The 26,205-nt window shown below is 45.2% G+C and overlaps 1 protein-coding gene across 4 annotated transcripts in view; it reads left to right on the top strand.

Moving 5' to 3' along the window:
• The first annotated feature begins 1,129 nt into the window (after nucleotides 1–1,129).
• The window catches only part of hipk2 (homeodomain interacting protein kinase 2), a 65,945-nt gene continuing 40,869 nt past the window's right edge, over nucleotides 1,130–26,205 (top strand). For 3 of the 4 annotated variants that reach the window (XM_076732284.1, XM_076732285.1, XM_076732288.1), the window contains exons 1-2: nucleotides 1,340–1,483; nucleotides 17,882–19,061. In XM_076732284.1, the coding sequence (XP_076588399.1) occupies nucleotides 1,465–1,483; nucleotides 17,882–19,061 (1,199 nt within the window). In that variant the 5' untranslated portion in view covers nucleotides 1,340–1,464. Of the gene's footprint in view, nucleotides 1,484–17,881; nucleotides 19,062–26,205 lie in introns of all 4 variants that reach the window. The other variant, XM_076732287.1, reaches the window with a different exon arrangement.

Consider the following 26,205-nt stretch of genomic DNA (forward strand, 5'->3'; position numbering starts at 1 on the left):
GTTTAATTTGGGAGACTGATGGGTGAAATTGCTCTGATGCGCCTCTATATAAACGCCCACACATCTAAATCGACATGTTTAATTTAGAGGTTGGTGCGCATATTGCTGTGAGAGCATTTTAGGGTCGCTGGTAAATGACAGATTACTCACATTTGTGTGAGCCTATGTAATCCGATTCCGCTCCAGTTCATTCTGTGCAAATCTCATGTCGTCATACTGTAGGCTACTGAAGGAGCGCTTCAGCCTCACGCAGGCATGACCAAACACCCGCAGAATCATCCGACGCTGATGCACTTTGCACGTCTGTGAATAATGTCAACAGCTGTTTGACGACAGTGTGACCACACCATGTCCAAATAACTACAGCATGTCACACGAAGGAGCCTTCTGACCTCATTTACAGACATCTTCTGAAATATCATCATCATCATCATCATCATCTGTAATAGTAGTAGTACCAAGTAGCACCAATGTACTATAGTAGTGGGGCTCTCACATTGGATCAAAAAATAAAATAAAATAAAATAAAATGAAAAAATAGAGAAGAATAAATAAACAGTGTACATGAAATAAAGGCTTTTTTTTGTAACAAAGTAATGTACCTTCCACAGTTAGAGGTGAGCAGGGATAACATCTTAAATTAGATTCTCAGAATAAACAAAGAACTTACCATGGATACTTTAATATGTAGTAGCTGAGAGTTGAAGTACGCAGTGATAGTAAGGCCAAGCTGTAGTCAACTCAAACTTTATTTCTGCTCTGTTTTTTGTCTGTTTGCGTTCATTTTATTTGATCTGGTCTTAATCTTGTTTTATCCTCTTTTTAATGTGTTTAAGTCTTGTCCTGGTGCAGTTCTCCGTCTTACGTAAAGCACTTTGAGCTGCATCCGTTTGACAGATCTTAAAAACAAACTTCCTTTCCCAAAAAGAGCATTTACCATTTCGACACATTGTTGCTTCTCATTGTATTTTTTTTTTCTTTTGTAAAAGTTGATTGTGGCGATGATGTGATCCTGATCGCAGGGCTCGTTTCGGAGCTCAGAGCGATGCACCTCCTCGTCGCCTCCATCGACTCGCTCGTCACTCGACTCGCTCACTGTACACCAAACTCGCTGCGCTCTGACCACTGCAACTTTTGCAGAGACTCCTCACTCCACAGACATGTCGCACAATAGCTGAAGTACGAACCTGTCATCGTGGCTCATCATCCGAGCCTCCAGAGACACGCCGCAGGTGGGATCTGAGCTGCACAGCCTCTGCTCTGCCGCTTCCCTCGCCTCGGAGCCTACGTCTGAAAACGCCTGGATATGAATTATGAGCATTTTCCTCACTAATGAACTGGGCCAGTAATGCAGGAGACCGCGGCGACTCTCTCATCGGTGTTTCAAGATGGCAGATTTTCATTGAGTTTTGAACAGAAATCTCGCTTTATTTTTTGCCATGAATAGCAGAAATCCTTGCACCGATGGCCCCTGTATACGAAGGTAAGGCGCTGTTGGAAGCGTGCTGTTTTTTTTTCCTGTGCGGGGCTCAGTCACTCAGCCTACTGTATCAATTGTGATACAATTGAATTGCGGCTGATACGGAGGGAGAGATGCGTTGCACCCTCTCCTTCAGTCACAATCCTTAAATATATATATTTACGTGATGTTTTGTAGATCTACCACAGGTCGGCTCTGCAGCTACAGCCCTGTGCATTAGTGCTTTCGGTCACAGTTAAAGAATAAATACTCAGTGAGATTGTGCTGCCGGGCTGAGCTGTGCCTGTTAAAATAGCGCTGATAAGGCAGCAGCCCTCCTGATTAAGGTCAAAAGACAAGCAAGGGTTTCACACAGAGCAGCCTGCTGCTGTCCAGACACCTGGAGATGTTGTGTTCTGTCATTATGTTTGTTCCTGGTGGAAATTCGAGCTTTGCTTAAAGAAGGAGAGGGAATGAAAGGAGGTCGCAGACCGATCGGTCCCAGTCTCCCCTCTATTCACTCTCATTCTCCAATTATTTCTCATCAATCTTAAATCCGCCTGACTTAACACGTTTCAGTTGATCCAAACGTTGCATTGATCCAAATGTGTTTTTCTTTGGGAAACCAGAGGCAGTCTTAAATACAGCAGATACGCTATCGCTGCAGCATTGTAGCTGTGACTAATCCAATTGAGAGAATACGACCCCGCATGCTTCCCTAAATTGTTTGCTCTCATGCAGTTTTTTTTTCTTCTAAGAGAGTAATGCACGCACAACGTGTTTGCTTTGCAATGTCGTTGCAAGGTGGGTTATAAATGTAAAACAATGCAAGCGGTTCATTATAATCCGTGCATGATCGGGGGTTTGTGACTGGTCCAGCTGCAACTACACACCATCAGATTAAACAGTATGGTTTCAAAAAAGGGGGAATCATTATAATAGAACTGCTTGGGATTGTTCTGTTACAGTAGATTTAGGTTTCGTCCGGCTGTAGTAATGCATCAGTCAGAAGTAGTGTGCTGTAGCTCGTACAGATGCTTCTGTGACATACAACAGGACAGACGGACGAGCTCAGGCAGAAGTCCGAAAGGAAACAGAGGTTTGCACGCTGATCACAGGATTCTGCAAAGTGAACAGTAGCACAAAGCAAATGATGACCCTTCATGTTTCCAATATTTATTTTTAATATGCTCTCGTCTACTCTCTAGTCCCTCTGGTGGTGTAAAAGGGAACCCCCTTCTTTTCTCTTCCAATTCACCAGTAGGATAAAGAACTATTGAAAAGTAACCATTAAACACATTTTAAGGGGACATTATAGAAATATCACCAGCGAGAGTGGCTTCTAATGGGAATATCTGGGTTGTATGATCGACTTCTGCGGAAGATACAGTATCATGGACTGAAGTGAGGTTGCTACAAACTCCTCACTAAGTGCTCTCATGTCACGTTAGGAATATTGTAGTGATTCTTCATTAGGGGTGTTGAAGCTTAGAGGCATAGCCTGAGAGTATGGCGTTTCAACATGAAAAGGAAAGTTGAAATGAGACTCCTATGCAAAAGGTAATTAGTGTAAATTACATTCCCCGGCTTTTCCCTTCACCGCGGAGAGGAGGAGAAGGGAAGAGAAAGAGGCAGCAGGGGGAATTAATTACCTTGCCTGTCCTCCTCAGTGTTGGAGAGGGCTGTTATGTAGAGCGGTCATGGAAATGACCAAAGTCTCTGGTGGAAAATAGGTTTTTTTGTTGGGGGGGCCCCTTCATGGAGAGTGAGAGCAGCTATTATGATGATTACTCACCATTAACTACAGGACAACTAATAACTTAAATCTATATGATTAACTACTTCCTTTGGTAGTTTTAAGTTGATCATTTTAAGGAAAAACACTACAGTGCTGGATTTTCTTTGCAGAAATTGATTTCACATTCATTATCATTTATTAGGAATGATTTCCGCAAACAAGGTTGGGATAGTGGTGATTTTGTCTGATTGAATTTGTTGAATTTGTGTCCATGTTCCTGTTGGTTCTGTTTTTTCCTTCTTCTTCTTCTTCTTCTTTTTTTTTTTTTTCTCTGACGTGTTTGCCTTTGGTCCTTCTTGGCCCAGGCAGAAGGCCATCAGGCGGGCCTGCTGGCAGGCAGGGCAGCGGTCTGATCACCCTGGGAGCTTGGTCTCATAACCCAAACTGACACCTTGATGGATGTCTGATGAGCAGAGCAGGTCCAGCAGCTCCCAGCTGTGGAAAAGCTAATATTCAGACACCGCCAAACCCTGCCTGCCCACATGCCCTCTTCCCTGGCTAGATATGGGTGTTGTGGTGTGCTCAGCCTGCGTAAGCACATGTCTCTATCTGTGCATGAGTCCACACACATGTGCCGTCACCCATTTGTACAGAAGGCCTGCGAGAGGATTAGACAGCTGTGGAGCTGGGCACTGTAGGAAGGCAACTTCATTTGCAGATCTGCCTCTCGCAGGTCAACCAGGACGATTCCAGAGAGGATTCATTCCCGCCTGGAAAAATGGACAGAGCATGACTCAGAGGCTGATGATGATGATGGTGGTGGTGACAGGCGCTGCAGCATCACAGGCAGATTAATGCTTTATCCATCCACATGGCCATTATGTGTTAATGCAACTTTGAATTACCTTGTGGTTTCAGGTATGGGGAATGAGGGGAAGTAACTCCTCTGAGGACAAAAGGACAGAGAGAGCCAGACATTCTCAGAAACTGCCTTCCATTCTCCCTGTCTCCCCCCCTCTTCCCCTCACGCTTGTTTGGAGACGCTTGATTGATATCTTCCTCACAGGCCACGACCCAGGCTGAGAGTCCAAGGTTGCAGCTTTTTAAACTTTGATTAGAATTGCAGGAAGAACCCCTGGGGCCTTTGGGGGCCTCCGCAGGGCTGCACTGCATGGCAGAGTCAGGGGAGCCAAAGGAGGGTCTGTCTTCCTGCCTGTTATGACAAGCAGGGTGATGTGTTTAGCTCTTCATTGTCCTTCTACAGTAAGAAAGAAGGCAGCCTGGGGAGGATGGATAGATAAACAGTCGGTAAGAGATGGAGTGATGGTTAAATAGCTCACAGGAAAGAACAGCCATCACTCTGTCAGTCCTTATAGGTGCCATTGTGAATGTTTATCTCTTGTTTCTCACTTTCACTCAGTGGCCGTTTTGATCTGTTTGTTGACCTGATGCATAACCTTATGACTTGTTCGGAAGGCGGTTGACTCAGAAAGGTTTATGAAAATGGATAAGCTGTCTAAGTATCGCTTTTGCATTATTCAAAGCTTCCTATCTGAAAAAGGAAGTGAAATCCAGTGTTCGGGGATTCTTTGTGCTATTGATTTGTTGAAGCATTTTAGTGGAAGAATCCGAGGCTTTGGAGGGAGACAGAATGTGAGTTTTATGTGAGATGAGGTGTGTGTGCAGCTCACAGTTGAAGACGGGGGAATATGCGAGCTCTCTGATGTGCTGAAATAGTTCACAGGTGTGATCTGAGGGTTTTGGAAACAGATGGGGGGTGGGGAGTGGGGGGGTGGGGGGGGCGTCAGCCTGAACCGAAATGACAGGTTAGTAGAGGCCAGTCTGACACAGGAGGCCCAGGCTTGAATATGAGCAGAATACCTCTGGCTATATCAACAGGCTCAACTTTTCATATACTCTTTTCTAGCAAATTTCTCTGGAGTAAAACTGCCTTTACTACTCCAGCACATCATTCTTCTGGCTCTTTTTTTTTTTTTTTTTTTTTTTAACATGGAGGAAATTCAGTTGAGATGCAAGGGGACTTTGCAATTCTCATTTTCTCCTCAGTCTGTAAGCCTCCCGTTTTAGTGCTTCTGCCATATGTTTCAGACCTCACTCAGAAACGACTCTGAAGGCCGGGCTCTGAGGTCCTTGAAGCGGGAGACCACATCAGTTGCTGACATTAGTTCGTTTTTATCGAAGTGGAAGGGGGATGCAGGCTGGCATGGAGCCTCAACCCTGCTTACACAAGGCATTTCCGTGTTGGTTGTCATGCATGTGTGAAGGGCCTTTTTTTCCCCCTGCACTGTTGTTTCACGCTGTGTATGGTGTCAGCTTGTGTGGAACAGCTGCCTCTGGCTCAGAGTAGAACTGTAACGACTCCAGGCTCTGTTAAGGAGGAGACCAGAGGAACAGGCATCTCACAATTGCTTTACTTACCTCGAATATAAAAGTGAAAACACATTTTATATGTAAGTGGCAAACATTATGATATCGGCATGTAAAAACTGAAATATACTCTGATGTGATGGTATAAAACACATCACAGCCGCCTTAATGGCTGCAATAAACTCAACACAAAGTATTTTAATTATTTGAAAACTGAATGGGTCATTTATTCTGTAAATGGATTTGTAGCATTTTGGAAACAGTTTTCTTGCTCTCAGCGGGGTGCCATATTACCTCAAAAAATGTGCGCCTCCTTGTATTGGGGGATCAGCTTGAGAGAAAAAACAGATGAACGTCAGTCTTAAATTTAAGTAACCTCTTGCTAAAAGTAATCCAGTCTCTGCAGCGAGGATGAGAGAAGCATCTGTTTAAAAGCATGATGCTGAGAGTGCCTGCACCTTATGACACTGCTTTGGTCTGCTGTGAGAGCCACGGTTCAAACAAAGGTTTTACTGCTGCCCAACACAGCACAGAGTGAATGAAGCCTTGTGTTAACTTGGGCCTGTTAAGCAATAATTACACAGGGATTCCTCGAGCATAAAGGGCACTTTATATTCCGAAGGTGTCAAATCATTTTTTTTTAATATATGTGAATAATATTACACGGAGCAGCATGATCTGCATTTTGCTCCCATACCGTATATTGCATGCTCGCTTTGTAATCATTATCTGCCAATGACCCCTCCGATTCCCACCCCCACCCACCCCGCATTTCCCTGCCCCACCCCCACATCTATCTCTTATCTGTCCCTCCATCCCGCGCTGTTTGTTGATAAGCCGAGAGGCCATTGGCCAGCACACATGGTGCCCATGTGACACTTCAGCAACAGCCTGATGGCCAGATTGGAAGCCCCCACATGTGTGTGTGTGTGTGTGTTTGTGCATTTGTGTGTGTGTGTGTGTAATTGGAAGCTGGTCTGAGAAGAGGTCTAACTACTGTAGCTTTTTTGTTCTCCGTAATCATGACCCCCACCCAAAAGCCCTCAGACTCCCCCATCTCTTCCCGCCTCACTCTGTCTCCCCCCCCCCCCCGGCTCGTCTTATTGCCATTATTAACCCCCCAATCCAAACCATGGGCTTGTTTTTTGTGCACGCTGTCCCAGGTCTTAATCCTATTGTTTGTGATAATGTCCTGGCACACCAGTCCATTTGACTTCACTTCGCACACTCTGGAAGAGAGCTGCCGCTGCTGGCTGTATTTATCACAGGCTCATTTGGCCTTTCAACTTGACACAAAGTCACATGAAGCAAGTAAAAAAGTTGAACAAAGCCTTAAATGTGGTGCAAAGACAATAGTGCTGATGTAAGGTACTACAGCTGGATGGTGAGGGCAACTACCACTCTCACAGCCACTTCATTTAAACAAAAGATACTTGCCATCTCTTCATATTACATGGAGTGCGGAGTGAAAAATGGTTTGCAGTTTTTAATCAAGCCTTTCATAAGCTCCACATTTTTCCTCCCATCCTCTTCCGAGGGAAAGAGACATGATGGGAGGCTGAGGGAAGAGAGGGAGAGGGGGAGTGTTTATAGGCAGATTGAAATGAGCAGGAAAGGACTAAATTACATTGTAGGATTAGGCCACTGAGGTTGGGGGTTTTTAGGGTGTGCGCGTCTAGTATTCATTGACACAGACAAAGCTATGGGCTTTACCATGTGCGGCCAGCCAATGTGGACTAAGTGCCGCCACCAGCCCCATCACCGCTACTGGCTCCGGCCCCTTTCGGTCATGGAAAGGAAGTGGAGCGATGGGTGGCTGCTGGCGGCCCCTTCACAGATGGCTGCAGGTACAGCGCTACGCTTGGCTGATAACCAAAGGACTTCAAAGCTCAGACGAGCGCTCAAGCCCATTTCTGTCCAGAGCCAGGAGGCAAAAGGCACAGACCAGAGAAAAGAGACAGCAGTAGACAAGGACTGGGGTAGTGAAAAGAGTCAACAGGCATGGAAATGAGCAGCTTTAGCCCTTTGCTTTTCCTCTGCTCGCTTTTTATGAAATATTTACTCTCAGATTCTTTTTCACATACATTCAGTCCCTACTTCTCACCTTCTTATTCAGTCTCTTCTCGTTTTTCCCTCTTTCTCTACATGCTGTGTGATTCTTCATTATTCTAGTACCATAAAAGCAGTTGCGATGACACATGCAAGCCAGAAATGGAAATGTGACGGACACCCCTCCCTCTCAGATGATGTCTTTTCTCTTAATTTGGTTCAGACCGGGGAATCTCTGAGGAATCCTGTATTTCCTGCGTAAAACTCACTTCCACGACACAATAAACCAACAAGTTACAGATAAAAAGCTGCAGGAGGTGGAAGTGATGAAATGCATTGATAGAAATCTCTCATATATGTGTATATATATAGAAAATGATTGCTTTGTTGCTGCTGAAGGCTGGAAACCAAGCTTTTATGAGCTTTTAAGGGATAATGTAGAAAGGGAGAGATGTTAAAAAGTCATTGATTCAATTAGACAGTCCTGTGGTTCCTCTGATTCCACTCCAACACTGACACGAGAAAGTCCTGAGTGTAAGAAATATTTCCTCACAGCTGCATGAACTTCCCTGAAGATATTTACTAACATTCAGTTGCAGCATAAGTGAATAATTATGGTTGTTTAATGGCAGTTTTGCATTTACAACATACAAAATGTAGGATCCACAGAAAGGGGTGAGGAAATTGTTATGCCTTTGCCATTCCTATTACTTTATTCAGAAAGTTTGAACAAAGCACTTTTTCAGTCATTTTATTTATTTTTTGGTAGATTAATTGTAGAAATTGTTTGCTTAGCTTTGAAGGACATTTGTGGTCATAAAACAGAAACAACAGTGACATTTATTGCTGAAAATGTTCCTTCTGCTCTCGTCATAAGTTTGGTTCCTTATTATAAAATTAAACTATGCTTTCATGGTAAACTTAACCAGACAGAAGAGCAACAGCAGTGCCTGTTTATGTTTCTGGGCCCAAGTCTGTTGCAGCATAAATAACAGGCTGCACACCTTTTAGATCCACTCCTCACTTCAAAGCCTCAGGCACATCATGACCAGCCAGCAGCTTTCTGCCTGGCAGCCCTTTGAACTGACCCCTCCATTCAGCCTGAGAGACAGAGAGGGAGAGGGAGAGTGGCAGAGAGATAGGAGGCGACAGAGATCTCAAAAGTAAGGTAGAAAGAGGAGGGAGGGATGCAGTGGAACTGGGGTGGAGAGATGAATACCCTCATCTGGGGGCCCATGGGCCTCAGTGGCCTGAGGTCAGAGGCACTGGGAGGTGGGGGGTGTTTGGTTTTGGGTGGGTGTAGATCTCACCCCTGGTCTCCTTTAACGTGTCTCCTTCTTACATCCGGGATCAGCGCTGTCCACCCGTCTCCTCAGCTCCCCTGACAGAGTCCAGCAGCTGCTCACACACACAAACATGCTCCCACCCCTCCATCACTTTCAGAGAAGCTGGCCCAGAAAAAGGCCAAAAGTTGACCTTTAGCTACGAGGACCTCTTCTCTTCCCTTCACTGCTCCGGAGCGGTCCAGGCCAGGCAAGTTGTTTTTACCTCATTAGGCGTCTGTGAGGCAGAGACAGCGTGAGAGGAGGAGTTCTGCATTCATAAGCATTAAACTTAAAGACATTTGGGCATAAACATGGCAGCATTAAGCGGTGTTCATCTCAGTAACACGGACCTCATTCAGATCCTTTCAACATTTTTAATTGCCTGGGCTAAAACACATACCTCAGCCAGGCTAACATACCACGAACATTTCTATCTTTATTCATTCACAGTCAAACATCTTACAGTATGATGAATCATTATTTACTGGCTCCCCACAGCTCATCTTTTCCATCTGTTAAAATCCCACTCAGCTACTAACTGGGAGTTTAGAAACAACTCAGACCACAGCAACAAACCCAAACTGGCGAGTTCTCTCCGATGGATCTTGTTTCGTGTAATTTGCTATTTCTTACTCGTGTAATTTACGAAGCAAAGTTTGTCATAATGGTTATGATTTTAAAACCAACCACTCTTATTCTCCTTTTGAAGGTGTTTACCTCTTTTACAAGCCATTTCAAAAGTGTGCTTCTCATATGTGGCCACTCAGTACGTGGGTGTTAAACTGACGGTCAGAATAGCCATTTCCTGCCTGGTTTTGCTATTTGTGACTGTCAGGACACTGTAAATATAATCGGCTAAAGCCATGATTTTCACGCTGAATCAGACGCAGAGGGCTGAGTTGGCCAGCCATATTTATTTCCTCAGCTCTGGGGCCAGAAAGGCTCAACAGCCATGTTTACGAGACACTGTCAGTTGGATTAAGGACACATATGCCTTGCTAAATTGGTATGTGAGCACGTGTTTGTGTGTGTGCCATAATCTTTTAAAAGCTGTTTGAATATATAGCATGCTGGTCCTCCTTACTTTGTCAAAGAACAGACAGACAGAACGAGGGAAGCTACAGTCAGAGAGAGGGTTAAAAAGAAGACGGTGAAGAGAGATTAGGAGATTCATATAGATGAGTCACCTGTAGTACGAAGGAGTGCGTGTTGAGGCATTTTAGAGGGAGAAAAAGGCATCTGTAGTCAAAATTAGTTTGATCTGTGGCCTTAATAGGCTTCGCACACTCCGCTGAAATATCACACACTCTTGTCACCTGGGGAGGCATGTGCACCATCCCCAGCTTGTATTTGATAGCAGAGTGCATTGGGAGGTGGAGTATGCTGGGGGAGGCAAGGGAGGAGAGAGCCAACCACATGTGGGTCTTATAAAGAGCTCTGATGTGAGATGGAGAGTAGCTGCTTCCTCTGTTTGTCGTCTTCGAGGCAGTAAAAAGTGGACTTCGTGCACCGGCATCAGCGCTTATCGAACACACTGACCGCCCCGTGTCACAAGTTGTCATTCAAAAACACATCCTGGTTTCAAGCTGACAACTTGCAAGCACCCAAGAGCTGAACATAACAGCCAGCCACTGGTAGTTTCTTACCAGCTGTGAGGAAAAAGAAAATCTGCAAAGCATTTTCATTCAAGCATATATTTCCCTGCAGCTCTTTTGTTTTTAAACTACACGTCCCTATCAGTTTGCTGTTTGAATACTGCGGTGTTTTGGAAATATGTACCCAGGTGCCCGGTCAGGTTGGACTGGTTCCTCTGTTGTCGGGGTTCATTCATGGGGTGGGGCATCAGACTAATCCCGCCGGGTGTGTGTGTGTGTGTGTGTGTGTGTGTGTGTGTGTGTGTGTGTGTGTGTGTGTGTGTTTGGGGTGGTGGTTCCATGTTTGTTGTTAATGCATAGCTAAGATGTCAGAGCTTTGACAGATAGTTGCAGAAGTCTTAAGAAGCACCAATAGTCATAAAGTTAGACACACACTATTGGACACACACAGTCCAGACGTGCATAGATGCATGTCTGTAGGAATGCTCCTACTGACACTTGCATACGCACATTCTGCGCACTTGCAGAGAAGTGTGTGTGTAGTGTTGGGTGCATCCTTGGTGGAGGTGGGTGTGGCGAGCTGGACAGGCATTATTGAAGCTGTCTCTGTTGGATTTTAATGCAGAATGCAGTTATTTGCAAATCCTTTTCATCTAATTTCAATTAAATACAGAACAAAAACAAGCTATTTGATTCAACTATATATATTTTTTGTAAATATACTTTCATTCTGAGTTTGATACCTGATACACACTTGAAAAAAAGTTGAGACAGGGGCCACTGTGTTACATTACCTTTTCTTTACCAACACTCAGTTAGCATTTGGGAACTGAGGACACTAACTGTTGAAGTTTATGCTTCATATACAACTTCAGTTCAGCACTTTATGCACATTTCACACGTTTTCAATGGGAGACAGGTCTGGACTGCAGGCACAGTTGAAATCAATAGTTTACTGACCTCAAATGGTGCTCATAAATGCAGCAAAGAATAAAGACTATCAACTTATTTTTCACTTTGGATTTGACAGTCATATTAGTGATGTCAATACAGTTTTGAACCTCACAAAGCAGATATCTGTTCCAAATACATTAGGCAGCCCACCTGTAGATAACAAGGGACCACACATTCATTATTATTTTCTTTTCAACATTTTTTAAAATACTTTGGTGTGTGTGTGTGTGTGTGTGTGTGTGTGTGTGTGTGTGTGTGTGTGTGTGTGCGCGTGTCCAGGTAAAGGTTAGACCCTTTAAAAATAAGATCAATCTATTTCTGAAAGGTTTATTCAACTCTGGGTCTTCTGTTGGATGGATGTTAGGCTCAGTAATGACTCAAATGCTGATAGCTAACAGGAGCTTGACTGTGTGTCTACAGGAGTGTGTGTGTCCCTGTCTGAACATCAGCATCACTGGCTTTTGTCCTGCACATAGAGAAGCCCTATCCTTTCAAAAACCTCAGGTTGTGGTACATCACAAGAGCATTAAAAAAGGCTGCCATTCACACTCATGCTCTCGGTAAAACCTTATACTTTGTCTGTACATTATAGCACAACACAGTTGGCACGCAACAAAATCCGTATTGCACTGGCCCCTCTAGAATCAATTTGCTATTGTACAGTATTTTCCTCCCACATTGTACTCATCTGTGTGTCCTCCCCCCCATTGTTTTCTGTGTTGGGTTACTGTTTCTTGCCTGCAGTTCTCATATGTAGATCTCATTATAGTACACTGTGTCCAGCTGTCATTGTTGATCCTAATGACATACAGGAAGTGTGGTGTAGTGGGGCGTTTCTTGCTGTGTGTAAATGATAAGCATTCTGGAGAACGGCTGCTTATCAGGTGCGTGTCCCTGCGCGGCTCTGCGCTGCGTTTGCAACTGTAGCCAAAGCCACACAGCTTGATGCATACAGTGTAAGTCAATGGTCGTGCAGTCAAGCCATGAGTTAACAGGTGCCATTGGTTTATTTGTAGGCTTTCAGCTCCCTCCTTCTCATTTTATGCTGCCACACACAAGATTTCTGCGCAGAACAAATAGTTTCTTCTTATCTGTTCCACATTCAGTGTTTCACTTCTGCAGCAGCAAGGGCATGAACTGTACCGCCAGGCCTCATTCTTTCTTTCTTTCTTTCTTTCTTTCTTTCTTTCTTTCTTTTTTTCTTTCTTTCTTTCTTTCTTTCTGTTGGAAGGAAGTTGGGCGCTGTGCTTTGTACACTTGCTACACTCGTGATTTGATTAATAAGAAATCCAGCTCAAGCAGAGCCACTCTGCCACCCGCTCCTCCTCCCCCCCCCCCCCCAGCGCTCCTCCTCATCTCCCACTCCTCTTCTCCACTCTGTGTCTTGGTTCAGTGTCTGGTTAGGCTGACCTGGCAGTATAAACAAGACAAATGTTTTTCTCACACCAGCCATTTTATGAGCACATTTACGGTGAGAATAACAGCCTCCTTATCTCCCGGCAGCTATCCTGTGGGACCAGCTTTTTCAGCTTTACTTTAGATTAGAAATGTTAATATTTCAACTTTAACTACACATGTTTTCATCGCTCAGGTAGAATCTAAGAACATGTTCAGAGTTGAATGTGAATGTGTGTTGCTCTATGCACCTCATGTGCTGGTGCTCCTGTGTGCACCTGCATGTGGACATTTGTACGATGTCTTGTGCGTGTGCCTGTTCCTGCTTTTGTATCTATGCATGTGCTTTGCAACTTGCAACTGCTGACCGAACGTGTTATCTGACAGCTAACACAGCATGCTGTATCTTTGGCTGTTTGCTTCCAGGAAGGGGAGAGTTGAGGGAGTGTCACATTTATAGCAGGCATGTTGCTGATTTACCAGCTGAGACGTCTTGTGTATGTCCATCAAACAGCATTGAAATTGGTGATAGGCTGTCAATAAGCCAGATGGATGTTTTGTCCTCTTTTTGTATGTGTGTGTAAGAGAGCAGAGAGAAATGCTGAGGCAATTCCAACTGGTCAAATACTGTGGTCAGGATGAACATAAAGGCTGATGGAGCAGCAGTGTGCGTGACAGTATCTCCCTGCGAGCCTGTCTGATGCATTATTCTATAAATAAGCAGAGATGAGAGAGCTAAAAAAGCAGACAGGATGGTCAATAGTGGCCATGGGTGAGAGAGAGAGAGAGAGAGATATGCAGTGTCAAGCTCCAGCTCCCCCATTGAGGGCAGGGCTCAGGCAGGAGGCAGGAACACAAGGCTAGGCTGGTCTGTATGGACAATATGTTCCTCCTCTGTGGTGTGTTCACTGCACCTCAAACTCTCTGTCTCTGTCCCCACTGCAGGTGTTTCACCAGAGGTTTTAAGGGCCATGCTACCCATGTACATGTAACATCTCTTAAATTAAAGATGTATGTACAGCCTGGTGAGCAATGAAAAGAAAACCTGGATAAATGAGATAACTAACGCAAATGCTTCCATACAGAGTACAGGTCTTCACTGACTGGTTTGATGAGTATGAAATAGATGTGAACCATATGTTATGGCCTTTGCATTCAATCCAACTGTACACCTATGGCAGGGTTTGGATTAACATGACAGACAGCGCTCTCCACCACTATCATCAAAATACCAAATGAGGTTTTTATGGGAGGATGGTGCTCATTTCCTTAGAAGATTTCCAGAGTCTGAGAGAATCTATAACAGGGTGAATTGAAGCTGTTGTGGTGGCCTGATACCTTACTAAGACACATTATGTTGGTCTTTCCTTCAGCATCCTTTAGTTCAGACAAGGGATGGAGGTGCAGCAGGCAGTGCCCCTACACCCACATGCAAACAGCAGCGAGGCCTGAGATAATGCTTTGTCTAGACAGTCAGAAGTTGTGTCATTAGCCAGTGATTTGACTCAACCCCCTCTGTCCTGCAGACACGGGGATATCCAGCAAAGAGAGAGGGTCATCAGAGCGGCTCCGTTGGTGTCGGGAGCCATTAGGCCTCAGGAAATAGTCCAAATATATCCAGGCCAGGGGACATCGGCCAGACAGACCTGACTGCTGTCCCTGCTGTCTCCTAGGTGACGCCTGGGGTATATATGTATACTTCAACTGGTTTTATGCATTTTGTGCCGCCACAGTGCAAACAGATTACATTTCATTTTATCTCAACCCCAGATCTTTTTAGAATTATGATTTGTATAAAGTTTGAGGACAGGCATGGATGAGCTGAATGTTAAACAGGTTTTATATTAAAAGACTATTTGTAATTACAAAGGGCTGCTTGGCAGGTTTGGTGGTGTTTAAAGGCGTCCTCATCAATACTCTCTGTCATGTTGTCAGTGGAGAATAAATGACGGGTTTAATAAAAGAGAGCAAACAGAAGCAGGTCACAGGCGAGAATGTGAGGGCCACTCGTGGCCATGCTCTATTCTCCTTCCCTTCTTTTCAGTCCATCTCTCACCCTCACATGGCATGCAGAACGGCCCTGATCCTCCCAAAAAGAAGATTAACAAACCCCTGACAGAGAAGTAATCTCTCTGAAAACATTGACTACTACCATTTCAACATGCTGCCTCTGAACAGTGGAAAGTGCCTCTCTGGCATGCTTAATTGCAGTATGTGGTCCCACATACACACGCAGTGTTCCTTTAGGTATGCTAAATGGAAAGCCTTGGCTACTGAAGGCATTCCAACATTGTAAATGTACAACAATGGACCTTTACAGTTTTGTGCTTGGCATAGAGTTCAGAAATTCAAATAAACTTCAATAGGACATTTTCAGGGGAAGGTCTTTTGCTCTGTGTTCTTTCTGACAACAGTATAGAGGGTTTGGTTGTTCAGATTCTAGATCATAAATATGTTTGAACTTGAGTTTGGGTGAAGAGTGATTCATGAGGGCTAGAGCCGTTTTCCCACTGAAGTATAACTGGTTGCATTGTTGCTTGCATATGTTGTCATGAGATAACATTCCAGCCATTTGACCTCTTACTTTTGGTTCATTTAATTACTTATCTGTGTTTTTCACAGGGCTCTAAATTGTGGTGCTGTTTGTACAACTTTGGCTTTTGTGGCAAAACCAGCTGTGCACTATTTCTGAGCTGAGTTTCAAGAATTTCCTTTGCATTTCTGAACGTTTTTGTCAGATATATTTTAGAGTCTTAGGGGGACATGTGTGGCCCTCAGTTCATTGTACCGTGTAGGCGATGTCAAGTGAACTCTTTGACCACGGTGTTAAAACTGACAGAGGGTCAATGAGTGTCTAAGATTGGAGTTGAGGAGGAATTCATGTGATGCTAATGCAAAGAGCAGCTAGCCTCAGTCTGGCCTTGCAAAACCTCGAGCTATCCATAATCATGCTGGCAGATATGTAATGCTGGAATTTTCCATAAGAGGAACAAGCCAGCTCTGTGTCTGTCCATCCATCTTTGCGTCCATCAGTCTGTGCCTGTGATTATCCCGTCAGGCTCTCAGTCACACACTGCTGACGCTGCTCTGTGACGCAACCCATCATTCAAATTATTTTTAGCGTAAAGTCCAGGCACAGGAATTGGTAATCCAAGGAGTGACATCTGGCCTTCAGGGCTTATGTGATTAGCAGAGAGCCTTGCCCCTAATAGCCTAGCGGACGATCTTCATTACCTCTCTGGACCTGCCGTACCTACGGGACTGGTCATGAAGTGCCCAACATGGGAATAAAAGAATAAGACGACATCTTCCTGATTGTTCGTGTTTGCAGTTATCAGGGCTGAAGCTTAAATAAGTGCTATAGGAGGCATGGAGGTGCTGCGCTACACCAACTACTGTAAACCACCCGCCAAGCTTACAGTGAGCCTTCTAATGTGCGCTGCAGCTTCAATCCTGCCGCATTAGGGCTAAGACCAGATGACCACACAGATAACTAGTAAGTCCGAGCAAGGCCACAGAGATACTAAAAAAAATCCGAAAAGGAGGAGGAAGAGAGGTTAGGAGAGTTAAAAAAGACAAATGAAGCAAAGTAGAGTGGAGGGCTGCCAACTTCCTACTGAATTAATCATCATCACCACTCAAAGGGCTAATAATGACAAAGTGTCCCCTCCTCTCTGCTTTCTGTCCACAGAATAGAGCCCACAATTATGGAAGTCCTCCCATCTTGGAGGGAAATGGGCCTCTAATTATGTTTGAACAGAGCAACACTTCCCAGCTTTCAAGATGTCTATTAAACACACAAAAGCAGCAATTTTTCCAGCAGCAAACAAAGTTTCAGGGGTGTTTGCACGCATTGATTGTGTTAGTGTTTGTGTGCGAGCTGCAACCGTAACATTCTTTGATTCATGCATCAGTTGATCAACAGCAAGGCCTAATTGTGTGGGTGTTGGCATGACCAGGTGGAAGCTCTTAGTTTGTTAGCAGTAAACTAATTTTGGGTTTACTGGAAACTGTTTAAACATAGCATTACTACAAGTCTCATATAATCTTCTTTGTGCTGTAATAATCATTTCAATGGTACAAACAAGCCTGTTTGCAAAGAGAGAGATAAAGAAAGGGACTATTTTTGGGCAGTTGTTTGCTTGGAGAAGCTTTTGCTTATTCTGAGGCAGCTTGTTCCCAGGAGTTCAGAGCACAGCCTCGCTGCAGTTTTGCTTTTGTTTTGTTGTCTTCGGGATCTTTAGTTGAGAGGGAGTTCAGTGCCCCTCTCCTGTTCTCATAGTTACTTGAACGAAATCTCTTCCACCACCTTCCCTAAACTGAGTAATTGTGTACCAATAAATGCAAGGGCTGGGTATGTGCAGCGTGGAAGGAAATTGCAATCATTCCTTGAGACTTTTGTGGGCCTGTTTTTGTGTACGGTTTTGTGTTGCTCTGATGTCTCTGTGGAGTGTCTCATGAAAGGGTATTCTTTTAGTATTCACTCAGTCTATTTACTTTGCTGCATATGGGAACAGTGGGGAAATGGCATTTCCTTCTGCATGGACCTGTGGTTTGCATAAGCACGACTCAATCTAAACCCGCTTATCTCTCTGCTGGACATTCTGGATTTTATTTATGTTTTCTACCAATATAAAAAATGTCGTTACTTTGTAATTACCGCCAGTGTTAGTGACGTAATGTCTGATGTTTTATTCCAAAAATACCAGATGAACTCAGAAACATTCTAATACCAAAGCTAGTAATTCTGAATGACATTTTGAAGGTTATTTAATGCCTGTTACTTTACTGTGATGTTAAAGAGTTCAAGAGGTTAACATGGTGCATCAGCGTATACGCTTGGTGTTTTAATGACCTGCTCTGACCCAAGCTGTCTTTATTTAAAGCTTCTAGCTACCACTCGTGTTTCAGACACTCTCAATTTCCTAACCTCTCACTGCCCTCTTTGCTCCTCCCCCCTGCTCCCCTCTTGTCACAGGTATGGCCTCGCAAGTGCAAGTGTTCTCCCCTCACACTCTCCAATCAAGTGCCTTCTTTAGCGTGAAGAAACTGAAGGTGGAGCAGAGTTGTAACTGGGATATGACAGGGTACGGCACACACAGCAAAGTCTACAGCCACAACAACAGCAAGAACTTGTCGGCCGCCAGTGGCCCCCTCGGCATCAACAGCTCCCTGCAGGTCGCCAGCTCCACACTGCCCTACGAGCAGGCACTCATCTTCCCAGCCAGCGCCGGCCACATTGTGGTCGCCTCAGCCAGCAGCACTTCGGGGGCCGTGGGGTCTCTGCTGGGCAGCGGGGGTGGAGGCAGCAGCAGCAACAGCAGCGGTGGTGGAGGTGGCGGTGGCGGCAGTGGTTTGGGTGGCGGGGTTGGTGTTCACAACCTGACACGCCGCAGCACGGTCAGTCTCCTAGATACCTACCAGCGATGTGGGCTTAAACGCAAGAGTGAGGAGCTTGATAACAACAGCAGTGTGCAGATCATTGAGGAGCACGGCCCACCGATGATCCAGAACGGAGCAGCCAGTGGAGCCACGGTGGCCACGGTGGCCACCGCCACCTCCACGGCAACGTCAAAGAATAGTGGCTCCAACAGTGAGGGGGACTACCAGCTGGTGCAACACGAGGTGCTCTGCTCCATGACCAACACCTACGAAGTGCTGGAATTCTTAGGGAGAGGAACCTTTGGACAGGTGGTTAAGTGCTGGAAGAGGGGCACCAACGAGATCGTGGCGATCAAGATCTTAAAAAACCACCCGTCGTATGCGCGACAGGGTCAGATCGAGGTCAGCATCCTGGCGCGTCTCAGCACGGAGAGTGCGGATGACTACAACTTTGTGAGGGCCTATGAGTGCTTCCAGCACAAGAACCACACGTGCCTGGTATTTGAGATGCTGGAGCAGAACCTGTACGACTTCCTCAAGCAGAACAAGTTCAGCCCTCTGCCGCTCAAATACATCAGACCCGTGCTCCAGCAAGTGGCCACAGCGCTAATGAAACTGAAGAGCCTGGGGCTGATCCACGCTGACCTGAAGCCAGAGAACATCATGCTTGTGGACCCGTCTCGACAGCCCTACAGGGTCAAAGTCATTGACTTTGGCTCAGCCAGCCATGTGTCCAAAGCAGTCTGCTCCACTTATCTACAGTCCAGATACTACAGGTAAGAGCTGCAGCTTTGAAATGAGAATTAGTGAATTTAAGACTTCATTTAGGCATTTTGTGAAACGTTGCAGATGAAAAGAGGAAATGGGGCACAAAGAAAAAGAGACATGTCCCTCTGTGTCCCTGTTTGCTCTGTTTGGATGATTTTTGTGCTTTCTGCATCTTGTTTGATTTATCCCTGCTTTAATAGGAATGTTTTCCTAGTTGAGCTGATTATTTGGCCAAACAGCCACATTTGCTGCCAGCCTCATGAGCTGCTGCTGAAGTTCTCTCTTTTCACTGTGATTCTGCCTTTGCTGTTGGCTTCTTTACCTCTGTACTTAGCCCCCTTCCACTGTAGGATAGGACAGTAAAACTCAAAGGCTTGCTGAGTAGCCAGCTGCTTTTTGTGGTCAATGTGATAAAACAAGCATGTCTTAGTGTTACTTTGAAGATTATCAAAGGCCTGACAACTTGGTAAAGACGCGACAGACCGCAGGAAATATTTGAAGCAATGATATTTTTTAGTGTCACTGAATGGTTCGGGGGAAGAAAGTGTTTTTTTCCTGTTTTTCAATATAGAGTTTTTGAAAAGATCTCAGAGAAACTCCCTCACTGCAGACGGGCGCCAATCATGTAGGGTGGCTGCCTGCCCACAGGCTTCTATTCACCCCTCTGCTCCACAGGCCCCCGGACCCTCAGCCCCCCATCACCATGGCTGGCTCCCATTTCCCCCGGGATAGAGATGAGGGGTCAGCCTGAGTTCTCCTGTAATATGTGCCTGTAATCCACACCAGCGGGCCCTGCATTAGAACCAGATGAGTCTCTGGGAAGCTCTTTCTTTCTTCTCCCAGTACTTCTTAAACAGTCTTTTTCCGGCCATAGCAAACAGCGTGTTTAGGTTTCAGCAGAGGCAGCGCTGGGGGAACTGTGCGAGGAATCAAACAGTGTCCATGTCCGTACAGAGAGAAGCTTTGTTTGGGGCTCAGGCCTGGTGCCGAGGCCGAGGGAAGGACAGGTGTGCATCTGGTGGCACACACGTAAACACACGGGCCAGGTGCTGCTCTGCAACTGCGCGGAGAGCACAGTCTGTCGAGAGAAGTTCGTGGTCCCCATTTACTGGATTCTGTTGATAGAAGTGTTTACTTTTATTATCTTTACAGTTTATCTCTGGCTTTTTGAATATGCTACACTGAAGACCGTTGTTTCCTGTTAAAACAGGAAGGTGGCAAAGTTTACAGTTGAGGTAACGGTGATGTTTCAAACTGCTGCTTTCAGGAGATAAAAACACTTTGAGCTCAGAAATCCTCTGTTCCTGATAATCTTTTACCACATGTCACAGGTGTGTTGTTTTATCTGAGCTATATTGTTTATTGAGCTATATTTTATAGAAACACGTGTATCCAAGTGTCTTCTAATCCTTCAGTATATTAAGATCCTTGTATGGGAATTGGATTGCACATGTCAACAGGGGAGCGCCGTTATATCAGTTTAAGTAGCTCATCCTGAGGTAAACACCACTAGTAGCTCGTTGTTGCTCCTGGGCTGTAGGTCAACAAACAGGCCATAAAATGTTCCTGTTTGTTTTCTCTGGGAGTGAAGGGTAGAGGAGAGCAGAGAGATCATCCCTTCATTTCCTCTTGGCAGCGTAGGAGAGGAAAGAACGGCTGACATTGACCAGAAAATTACCCACCAGCCACCAAAACCTAGACCAGTGACTTGGTGACCCTGCTTTGAGGCACTGGGAGTGGTGTGTGTGTGTGTGTGTGTGTGTGTGTGTGTGGGTGTGTGTGTGTCACAGGGTTTTCTGTATTGCATAATGCACGTAGAGAATGTCAACAACAAAAGTGTGCACGCTTTACCGGGACTCATTGTGAGGAATGAGACAAATCTTACAATTCCATTCAAAGAATGAGCTCATGGGAGAGGAGCACTGCGGGTGTCCGAGCATCACATGCAGTCTGGGCAGCAAACAAACTTTGGCTGCGGGTAGAGTTCATGGTGAGTTCAAAAGCTTAGAGGAGAACATCAAACCATCTTTGATGATTTCAGATGAGAAGATAGCAGGATAGTTTCTGTTTCTGTTGTGCAGACGGTACCTTTACAGGGGAGAGATTACATACAGGTGGGATTTGCCAGCTCCAACCTGCCGGCTCTGTGTTACTCGATATCCTCCACAATAGCAAAAACATCCCCCTGTTGTCTTCTTTGATGCTTGTTAAATAAAATATTTGAGTCCTGTCTTAATGCACTCCAGTTTTTCACAACCAGTCTTATTTTGGATTGATGAGGTGAAATCACGTCAGACAGGGGTAATGTGAGGAGGAACGGTGAGAGCTGCGTGTTTGTCTTTCTTCTTTTCCTCTTGTTTCGTACAGATGAGACTGAAGAAAGAGTCATTTTAAGCACATTTCAGACATTATACCTACAACGCCATTATCACACACTTTGCTCTCCTCCATTTGCTGGGAATTTCACACCCCTCACACATGGCTGTTTGCATTTTGGATGTCACAGATAGCATATGCTGCTGATGTCGTATGTGCTGTAAGAGCCTTGCAAATGACTTATGGATTTTCCACAAGGTTGACTGATGCAAATAAAACAGCAGTATTCAAGGTAAACAATTGATGTGCTGTTTGTGAGAACAGCTCTCAGGGTGCTTAAAGTTCCAACTTTGTTCGCTTCAGTGCTTAGCGAATACAGGCTCATGTAGCTCGGCTCATCTATCCTTGTCAAATATGCCTGTCTGTCGCACGTCTGCACTCGGTCCCACTGAACTTGAATAAAGTCTCTACTATTATTTAAATGTATTATTACCTCAAGGTTCTATATTCTGCTTCAAGCTCGTTCTGTCCTCTCCGTCATTATTGCGTGGTGTTTATGCCGTGATCACATCAACTTGTGACCTAACACTGCTCCATTTACTTCATTTATCCTCCTCTCTCCCTGCACCCCTTCTCCCCTCTTCCCTATTGCTAATGATGTAACAGGTAAGCCGGCTAGTCAAGCTTACCCTGTGCCAGATAAAGGGATTATTGTCTTGTCCCAGTTGGGTATGTTTGTCCTATTTATCTCATCGGGTGAAGGCCATGAGATGGGTGGAATGCAGCAAGATGTTTTTTAAGTTTATGTAGTTTCCTGAGGCGGTGTAGCTCGCAGGATTTGGCCTGGTGGTGGCTACTGTTAGTGACAGGGAGGTGTAACATGCCCCCCACTCTTCATGAGTGTTTGCTGGACTGTCCAAAGGTTGTTTAGGTCTGCAATTTTGGTGTCTCCAAAGCTCCAAAGGACAGGAGGTCTGCATAGACATGGGACTGAAGCTCTCTGGTCTCTTCACAGGTTTCAAACCTGAACCCAAACCAATGTTATACTGAAAGGTTCAGTACATGCAAATAGTGACGAGAAGTTGTTGACAGTATCTACAGCTGTGTAGATAGTTTTTGCCCAGGTTTGTGGCACTTACTATGCTGTTGCTTACGATCATCCTCAAAACAGTCAGCTGTTCTCACAGAGAAAGTTGTTCCAAAGAAAACTGTTCACAGAAAGATCTGTGTACTGCCCAGAGAAATAGGAACATTACTACTGTTGAATTTTGAATTGCTTTTAGGGCCACCCACAAAATTTGGTAAGAGGGTGGAGGCAGTGATGTCAGAGACAAATAAAAAAACCTCAGCAAATACAAGCCAAACTATCTGCATGATGAGGGACAGTAGCACGAGAGGCAAAGCAAAGGGGTGGAAAGCGTCAGACAATTTGTGTAAGTTTAGGAAACCGTCGCTCTCACAGTCACTCACGTCACACAGCAACCGGTCCAGGTGTGCGCAGGTGAAAACTAGGCAGGTTTTAAAGTTCTGTCTCAAGCCCTCTTTTCTTTCTTACCTTTTCTGTGTATAAATGAGTACAACACTGTGACTGTCTGAAAGTGTGCTCCATTATCCCCTTATTTAAATAATTAATGATTGTGTCTGGCCCCTCTCTTTTTAGGCCACCTTTGAGTGTGGCCATTCAGAACAGCTATAAACAGTTTTTGCCTCAACTTCCATCTTAGTTTCCAAGCATACTGCACCCTTTCTCGTCACATACAGAAAGACTCACAGAGGCAGTTTTACAATGGCTTACTCAATTGCCATAACACACGCGGACAGAGACAGAGCAATTTCCTCCAGTAATTAAACATCTTAACAGCCCAGAAGCCTGAAGCTGTATTGCACATACTGCACACATGTCAGCACCTGCCAGTTTGTACCTGTTATTTAACATGCACACATCACGGACTTCATGCACAAGAAACCTGTATGTTACATACACTACAGCAGTAGAGCTTGAAGAATTAGCCTATTTGTCATTGTGGGTGAAAGGAAAATGAGCCAACAGTGTCTGAGAGGGACAAATGGGCTTGTTGATGTCACCAGTGATCTGAAGGGGCCAGTGTTTGTGTATTCCCAGTGCTATCAGGATGAAACAAAAGGCCTCTGGCAGAAGAGATCTTAATGCATCCAGATGGAAACTTCACAAAAAGCTCATACTGTGGAACTCTCTGCATTTTCTCATTCTACTCTTAGAGCCCATTTCTTTATTCCTGTTGGCAGTAAAGATGGGCGCAGCTGATGCTACAGTAGATCTCTGACACCGCCGGGCCTTAATAACTGATGAAATATGTATCTGTCTCCATCAGGGGTGGTGCAGTCACTGCTCGGGCTGAGGCGGCTGAGTGTAAGACGAGCCCCTGCCCCACCTGTCTATCTGTCTCTCTATCTGTTGTTAGCGTTGCACAACCAGACAGACAGGGCAGGCGTTCCAGCACATTTACCCTGCCTCCATGCGAAACATCAAGGGGTGTTTTAATGAATGAGGTTGCTATTAGTTACTGTTCTGTGAAGCATGTGTTTAAGTGTGTGTGAGTGTGTGTGTGTGTGTGTGCCATAGAGGGAGAGAAAGGTAGGTAAACGCCAGGATCGGGTTGCTACAGAGGAAGGATGAATTAGAACAGGACGGAAAGGCAGATTCGCTCAGTGGCAGTGGTAATAGTGCAGGTGTTGTTTATATGAAGATTCCAGAGAAAGTATCTTGAAGGGGGAGGAGAATGGGGGAGAAGAGGGTAGAGTGACGAAGCTGGGGGGTGTAGGAGGTCGTTGTTTTGCATTCTTTGCCAGAACCTGGAATAGCGCTCTCTTTCCCCTAAGCAGTGGCAGATTATTACTAATGCAAATGAGCTTTCATTAGGTTCAGCCCGACTGGGTGGCTGCTGTGCCATGTTCTTACTTTTTTGCTGACTTTCTGGTTGGTTTGTTTTTTATTTCGCTTTATATTTCCGGCTTGTGACCATTCAGGGCCAGGGCCGTGCTGTTGTTGTTGACTGTAGATGGTGAAATCATTGGCTATTATCAGGAGCTGGCGTATAAAACAAAGATTCCTAAAATGATAATTACTGCTCCCCGTATTCACTACTGTGCTTTTTATGACAGTCATAACACCTTAGTATGCATGACAGAATCCTCATAACCTGTTTCTCATTTATAATTTGCCTCTGGGCAGCTCTTCAGCGTCTCCACAGAGCAGCAGGAGACATGTAGCAGCTAAGCTAATTAACTACCAGTAGTCAAGCATATGCATCGGGACATATACAGTGGTCAGCCGCTCACAGCCATTTAGGCAAATAATGAATGAGAATTATTTAACTCTTCAGGAAAAAGTGAACTTAACCACCGCGCTGATGGACACGCTTATCAATAGACTCTGACAGACTGCCGAGGTGTGTGTGTGTGTGTGTGTGTGTGGTGCATATGTGTGTGTTTGTACACCCCTTCTGCTGTCGGACTGTGCGCTCCACGATAAGACGGAGCTTTCTGAGTTTCACCACATCGTTTCATCCTGGCTACTCGCCTTTGTTCTCCCTCGCAGTTCAATTTCCATACATTTCCCAGGATATTAAACTGACGGAAATTAAGCCGCCTTGATAAAACGCAGCGAGCCGCCCACTTAAGCTCACTAAGGCTGCAATCTGTCTGCTCTCTATTGATTGGTTTATTTGAAACATAGGAGTTTTCCTCACCTAAGCTTTTGGGCTGGTTAGCAAATGTTGCCAGCAAACAAGGAGGAACTTGTTCAACCTTACAGGTGTAGGCTGAGTTGCTGCAGAGCACCTGAGAGAATCATAAACTGGAACTCATTAAAATGTCCATACTGAACTGTTACAGCCACAGAACAATGGAAATTTCTTCTCAGTTAAGTCTGACAGTCATTAACTGGACAGGTGAAACTTCTCACAGCAGCTGTCGTATATTAATTTTCCTGCTTGCCACAGATTTGTCTTTCCTTTCTGGATTCAAGCACCAGTGGGTTGGCAGGGTGATGGCAGCCATCAGCAGCTGACTGGCACAGGTGCCCCCGGGTCTAAATAAATCATGAGGCCTCCTGCTGATCCCCCCCTTACACCATTCCTGTATGCCCGCCATCCCTCCGCAGGGAGCTCCAGAAAGGGGGTAGCCCCCACCACTGCGTGCTGCCTCGGCTCCTTCCCGCCCTCCTTCCCTTTCTATTCTTTCCCACCTCCCCTCACCTTCCCTTCACGCCCCCCCCCCCCTCACCTCTTCCATCCACTTACATGAATATTTAAAAGCTAACACCGGGATGGAAAATATGCAGCAAGGGCAATGAAGATGTGCTTGAGAAAAAAAAAAGAAATGTTCATTTTGGGAACCCTGAATTTCCTTATTTAAGGGAGGTCATGGGGGTATTGATGAAATTCGGAGTGGTCCAATTACAGTGGTGGAGAGTTATAAAGGCAGAGCAAAACAGAGACTATCAACAACAGTCAGACAGAGGGCAGGAGAGACACTGAGAGAGACTGATCCAAGCTATAGCTGTCCAGCTGGGGAGAGGATTGGGGGGATTGGGGAGGCCCAGCAGGGACCTGCAATCGGGTCCATGCTGGCTGTGTGTGTGTGTTGCTGCGTGTGTGTGCGTGTTTGTTCAGACTGACTGCCACTGTGATAGAGAATGCCTGGTGTGCAGAGGCCCATGCAGGCTCCCATGAAGTTTTCAACAGAACAAAACAGATGCATTTGTTTTCTCAATTGAAGGAATTTGCTAATGTGCATATACGAGGGTAAATAGTTTGGCTAATTTGCAGCAGGCAAGTGGGCAGAGCTCTGCACCAC

Source organism: Chaetodon auriga, chromosome 6 (genome assembly GCF_051107435.1).
Source record: "Chaetodon auriga isolate fChaAug3 chromosome 6, fChaAug3.hap1, whole genome shotgun sequence".
Taxonomy (NCBI): domain Eukaryota; kingdom Metazoa; phylum Chordata; class Actinopteri; order Chaetodontiformes; family Chaetodontidae; genus Chaetodon; species Chaetodon auriga.